General features: G+C 36.7%; 1 protein-coding gene across 1 annotated transcript; it reads left to right on the top strand.

The window, feature by feature from the left end:
- Positions 1-315: 315 nt before the first annotated feature.
- On the top strand, positions 316-6,970 carry PRSS58 (serine protease 58). The gene is made up of 5 exons (XM_007177262.2): positions 316-322; positions 589-726; positions 946-1,206; positions 6,598-6,737; positions 6,821-6,970. Exons 1-5 carry the CDS (start codon positions 316-318, stop codon positions 6,968-6,970), a joined length of 696 nt encoding a protein of 231 aa, XP_007177324.2.
- Positions 6,971-7,192: the final 222 nt, after the last annotated feature.

Consider the following 7,192-nt stretch of genomic DNA (forward strand, 5'->3'; position numbering starts at 1 on the left):
CACCACCAGGGAAGTCCCTGTATTTATTATTATTGAACATCTCCACTCATTAGAATGTATGAGTGCAGAAATATTTCTCTGTTTTTTTCACTATGTAGCACAAGCCCTTAGAGCCTGACACACACTAGATGCTTAATATTTACTTGTTGAATGAATGAATGATTTCCTCCCTCTCAGACTCAGTTAGCATTTGCTCTGTTCTTTAAATGACACATATCACTCAGCCTAGCATTGTCAGGAGAAAGGGTTAAGATTGGTCAAAGCATTCTAAAAATGGTAAAAAAATGAGTTGATTTAACATATGTCCACTGAATCATGGAAGGTATTTAAGGAAGGTTGTATTTTACTTTGAAGAATGCTTATGGACAACTAAAAGAGAAAACACCTTTTATCTTTTGAAATAGATATGTTTCTGTCATTTTTTCTTGTTTTAGAACAAAGAAATTCAGTTTACAAATTCAACTTACAGATAAAGGTACTGGAGAGAAGGGTGGGGGAACTTGAGTCTATCAAGTTAGCTTCCTTTGTTTTCTCTAATGATATCTGAAAAACAATCTCAGCATTTCCGGTCTATGTTTCTCTCTCCAGTTGCTTTGACCTTTGACCCAGATTACAAAGATGTCATCACTCCCCCCTACATGATCTACTTGAAATCTGATTACTTGCCTTGTGTTGGAGGCCTGATCCACCCACTTTGGGTGATCACAGATGCACACTGTAACTTACTGTGAGTAATAAGCCCCCAACATCAACCTACATTTTGGGTTCTCAGGTTGGGTACAGACCAGAATCCTGCCTGGGATCCACCCAATTAAATAGGATTAGAGAGGCCTTCTGGGGATGTTCAGTAGTAGAGAAAAGGCTTTGGGGAGGAGCTAATAAAGGCCCATAAGGATGGATAAGCCATGTCTGTTAAGTCCTCTCATGAATATCCCTATTGCTCCACGAAGCTTCAGTTAATACTGGGGGTTACAAAACCATCAAATCTAAAAGAAGAAAAGCATATACAAGTGGTTGGTTATGAGAAGATGATTCATCATCCACAATTCTCCATCACTTCTATTGAACATAACTTCATGGTAATCAAGCTGCAAACCCATATTGAACTCAATGACTATGTGAAACTGGCCAGCCTGCCCAAAGAACCTGCCACTGAAGACATCATGTGCACTGTCTCCACCTGGACCTACAATGTGTGTGATCTCTGTGAGTAGCTCTCAGAACCAGACATGCATCTCTCCCGCCTCCACTCTTGGCTTCTTCTAACCTTGAGCTTTCTTCTAACCTTTTCATTCATCCTTTCATCTCCTTTCCCTTCCCTAGAGCCTCACTGCAGAAGTCCTGCAATCTTTTGTTTCCCACTGTATCTTTCTACATCTTTGCTTTCATATCTGATAGACGTGGTGTTAGTGGAAACAGGACATTTGTATTCTGGTCTTAATTTGCTGTATGACAGCTGGTCGGTCACTTTACTTTTGGAGCCTTAATTTTCTGAATTCTGAAATATGGCACAAACTGTATCAGATGGTTTCCAACCATTTCAGGCAATAAAGAAACTTAAAGCCCTGAAATAGCATGAAATAATGTTTATGTGTTAAACATAAGATAAATACATAATATTGTGTTAAATCACGCAGAACTTCCATATGCAAAATTATGATACAGATCAACAAAAGTTTAAGAAAATATTTCTCAAGTATTTTTAACTGGTAACATTCTGAAAATGAACACTCACTCACTTCTTCAGGAAGTTGGAAAACGACTATCATTTTTTTCAGTGGAAGTCTTCCGTATATAATTCAAAACTACTGAATTTCATGTTCTACCTAAGCTTTCTTCTATGTCACGTGTTTCAGACTACATGAAAAAACTTTGAGCAAATGAAGACAGCCTTCTCTTTTCTAAGTTTTGTGTCTGTCTTCCCTCTTCCCACTATCCCATTCCATATTTTTCATGCAAATCCTAATCAACTGTCTCTAGCTATTAATCAAGTGGCAGTGAGTACTGGAGGTGGGGGGAGGTGAGTAACAATAAGAAAAAACTATGATAGAGTCCCTTAGGAAGAATTAATACATATTTACTCATGAGTAAGTCTGAACATATTTAATATACAGCATACACTAGACATCATAGTATGGAAAGGAGATTAATTTTTAACAAGCTTATCAGATTACATTTTTTCCATCCACTTCCACTTTCTTTTACAGAAGCCAAGAGGTGGCTACACACTTATCCTAACAATGCTGCCATTACTCAAACCTTTTTAAACAACTTTTTGATAAATACCTTCAGATCTTGGGATACATTTTCTTGAATATATCACAAAAGTAGAAATTCTTTTTTTCCCAGCTTTAGTGAGGTATAATTGACAGATAAGCACTGTACATTTTTAAGGTATAAAAATTCATGTTTTGATAGGCATATATTGATACATTGTAAAATGATAGCCCCAATCAAGCTAATTATCCACCACCTCACATATTCACCTTGCGTGTGTGTGTGTGTGTGTGGTGAGAGCACTTAACATCTATTCTCTTATATCATCTCACACCAGTCAGAATAGCCATCATCAAAAAATCTACGAACAATAAATGCTGGAGAGGGTGTGGAGAAAAGGGAACCCTCTTGCACTGTTGGTGGGAATGTAAATTGATACAGCCACTATGGAGAACAGTATGGAGGTTCCTTAAAAAACTAAAAATAGAACTACCATACGACCCAGCAATCCCACTACTGGGCATATACCCTGAGAAAACCATAATTCAAAAAGAGTCATGTACCAAAATGTTCATTGCAGCTCTATTTACAATAGTCAGGACATGGAAGCAACCTAAGTGTCCATCGACAGATGAATGGATAAAGAAGATGTGGCATGTGTATACAATGGAATATTACTCAGCCATAAAAAGAAACGAAATTGAGTTATTTGTAATGAGGTGGATGGACCTAGAGTCTGTCATACAGAGTGAAGTAAGTCAGAAAGAGAAAAACAAATACCATATGCTAACACATATATATGGAATCTAAAAAAAAATAAAAAAGGTCATGAAGAACCTAGGGGCAAGACGGGAATAAAGATGCAGACCTACTAGAGAATGGACTTGAGGACATGGGAGGGGGAAGGGTAAGCTGGGACAGAGTGAGAGAGTGGCATGGACATATATACACTACCAAATGTAAAATAGATAGCTAGTGGGAAGCAGCCGCATAGCATAGGGAGATCAGCTCGGTGCTTTGTGACCACCTAGAGGGGTGGGATAGGGAGGGTGGAAGGGAGGGAGATGCAAGAGGGAAGAGATATGGGAACATAGGTATATGTATAACTTATTCACTTTGTTATAAAGCAGAAACTAACACACCATTGTAAAGCAATTATACTCCAATAAAGATGTTAAAAAAAAAAAGTTCTATTCTCTTAGAAAATTTCAAGTACACCATACAGCAATATTAACTCTAGTCACCATGCTGTACATTGAACCTCCAGAACTAACTCATCTTACAACTGAAAGTTTGTACCCTTTGATCAACATACCCCTATATCCTCCACCCCCTAGTCCTTGGTAACCAGCATTCTACTGTCTGTTTCTATGCATTTGGCTTTTTTAGATTTCACATTAAAGTGAGATAGTATTTGTCTTTCTGTTTCTGGCTTATATCACCCAGTATAACATCCTCTAAAACAAGAAAAATGGAGCTGGAGGAATCAGGCTCCCTGACTTCAGACTACACTACAAAGCTACAGTCATCAAAAAAAGTATGGTACTGGCACAAAAACAGAAATATAGATCAATGGAACAGGATAGAAAGTCCAGAGATAAACCCACACACCTATGGTCAACTAATCTATGACAAAGGAGGCAAGAATATACAACGGAGAAAAGACAGTCTCTTCAATAAGTGGTGCTGGGAAAACTGGACAGCTACATGTGAAAGAATGAAATTAGAACACTCCCTAACACAAAAATAAACTAACACAAAAATAAACTTAAAATGGATTAAAGACCTAAATGTAAGGCCGGATACTATAAATCTCTTAGAGGAAAACACAGGCAGAACACTCTATGACATAAATCGAAGCAAGATCTTTTTTGATCTACCTCCTAGAGTAATGCAAATAAAAACAAAAATAAACAAATGGGGCCTAATTAAATTTAAAAGCTTTTGCACAGCAAAGGAAACCATAAACAAAACAAAAAGACATTCTCTCAGAATGGGAGAAAATATTTGCAAATGAAGCGACTGACGAGGAAATAATCTCCAAAATATACAAACAACTCATGCAGCTCAATAACATAAAAACAAACAACCCAATCAAAAAATGCGTGGAAGATCTAAATAGACATTTCTCCGAAGAAGACATACAGATGGTCAAAAAGCATATGAAAAGATGCTCAACGTCACTAATTATTAGAGAAATACAAATCAAAACTATGATGAGGTATCACCTCACACTGGTCAGAATAGCCATCATCAAAGAATCTACAAACAATAAAGGCTGGAGAGGGTGTGGAGAAAAGGGAACCCTTCTACACTGTTGATGGGAATGTAAATTGGTACAGCCACTATGAAGAACAGTATGGAGGTTTCTTAAAAAAACTAAAAATAGAGCTACCATATGATCCAGCAATCCCACTCCTGGGCATATACCCAGAAAAAACCATAATTCAAAAAGATACATGCACACCAATGTTCATTGCAGCACTATTTACAATAGCCAGGACATGGAAGCAACCTAAATGTCCATCAACAAAGGAAAGGATAAAGAAGATGTGGTACATATATACAATGGAATATTACTCAGCCATGAAGTAGAAGTAAATAATGCCATTTGCAGCAACATGGATGGACCTAGAGATTGTCATACTGAGCGAAGTAAGTCAGACAGAGAAGGACAAATATATGATATTGCTTATATGTGGAACCTAAAAAAATGGTACAAATGAACTTATTTACAAAACAGAAATAGAATCACAGATGTAGAAAACAATCTTATGGTTACCAGGGGTCGGGGGTGGGGGGTGGGGAAGGGGGAAAGGGATAAACTGGGAGGTTGGGATTGACATATACACACTATTATATATAAAATAGATAACTAATAAGGACCTACTGTATAGCACAGGGAACTCTACTCAATACTCTGCAATGACCTATACGGGAAAGTAACCTAAAAAAGAATATATATGTATATGTAACTGATTCACTTTCTGTACAGCAGAAAGTAACACGACATTGTAAATCAACTATATTCCAATTAAAAAAAAAAAAGAATTTCCTTTCCTTTGAGAGACAATTTGAGTTTCGGAAATAGGCAGATGTCCTTCTGTTAAGCAGTATGTTTGATTCATCTGGGTATGTCACTTGAGTCAAAAAGAGATGTAACTTACAAAAAAAATGCAGTTTATTTTGATCTGGCTCATGAAGTAGTTAAGTAAGCATTTCCAAAAAAAAACTCCCAAAAGAAATGTTGAGCTACACAACTATTGCTGGACTGGAAAATAAGGCAAAGAATCTCAATCATTTTCTTTTAAAGAATTAATATATTATTTTCAAATAAAGACACTCAAATAAACACACACCCATTAAAAAAAACAAAATCTTAAACTAAAATACTTCCTCCTAAAGAAGAATCTTTGGCAAGAAAACTAACATATGTGGAGATACTACCTTGCTCTTGTTTTTCTCATTTTGTTGCAGATTGGAAAAATTGTGTTATGGGTCTGCACAGTTCATAGTATGTGTGAACCACTGATATAAAGGAAATAACTTGAATTAGGAATGAGGAGACTTAGTTTCAAATCCTAGTTTTATGGGTTTAAGAAAACCACTTTTTGAGTGATTTTAAATGAAAAATTAGGCTTAGAGCTCACTAAATTCCTTCAAACTCTCAGAATAGAAGAGACCTTGTTTAAGGGTACAAACTTGCAACTGGTAGATAAATAAGTTCTGGAAATCTAATACACAGTATAGTGAATATAGATAGCAATATTGTATTATAATCAAACTTGCTGAGGGACTAGATCTTAATTTTTCCCACCACAAAAAAGAAATGATGATTATGTGAGGTGGTAGAGGTGAACTATTGCCCCAATGGCAATCATATTACAATATTCAAATGTGTCAAATCAATATGCTATATACCTTAAATTTATACAGTGTTTCTTGTCAATATATTTCAATTTAAAAAATTAGAAAGGAGACAGTGATTAATGTAAAATATGGGACAAATAAGAAACATGGAAGCTCAAAAAGTAAAATAAAATTGAATGAATAAAATTCCAACTCAAAGGACACTTTTTAAATGTTTGAATTGCCAGAAAAATTTTAAGTAGTTTATTTCATTGCATTGCAGAAATGCCTTATATTTACATCTAACTTCCAAGAATTTAATCTCTTTTATAAGTAGATAGACACTTTGTATCATGAGAAATTGTTAATCTGATCATTTCCTATGGTCGTAGTGGTCATAGTTGTGATTTCTCTCAGTGTTTGAACTCTTCCTTTCTACCAGGAGATGAAATATGTTGAAAAAGAGGGAAAGGAAAAAAGAAAGTTTGGTATCTCATAATTCTTAAAGTTCTATTTCTTTCTTTCCTCTAGACAAGGACCCCGACTCACTGCAGAATGTCAATATCTCTGTAATCTCCAAGACTGAGTGGCACGAAGCCTATAAAACCTACAACATCAGAGATAGTATGATGTGCATGGGCATCGTGCCAGGAAGGAGGCTGCCCTGCAAGGTAATGTACTCTCAATGCCTTAATTTTCCCATTTTATTGTGTCCTTTGCCAGAAAAATAACCCGGTTTCCTTTTTCCTGGCAGGAAGTCACAGCTGCCCCTGCCATGTGCGATGGGGTACTTCAAGGAATCCTGACTTTTGCAGATGGATGTGTTTTAAGAGCCGATGTTGGCATCTATACCAGAATCATTAACTACATACCCTGGATTGAAAATACCATCTGGAACAACTGAGCTCTCATGATGGGAATTCTAGACCATATGACACCACCTGTCGCCAAGTCCAGCCTCAGAATTAAATCTAATCAGTGTCCTGAGTTGCATCACACATACCTGTCTCACCCCTGCCCCACAGAGTGGGTGACTGGTACCTACCTGTACTGTGATTATACATGGCAGCCCTCCCTCCTCACCTAATGATGATGATGGCAAACTCCATACCCCTTAGGCAGTTGG

Source organism: Balaenoptera acutorostrata, chromosome 7 (assembly GCF_949987535.1).
Source record: "Balaenoptera acutorostrata chromosome 7, mBalAcu1.1, whole genome shotgun sequence".
NCBI classification, from domain to species: Eukaryota; Metazoa; Chordata; class Mammalia; order Artiodactyla; family Balaenopteridae; genus Balaenoptera; species Balaenoptera acutorostrata.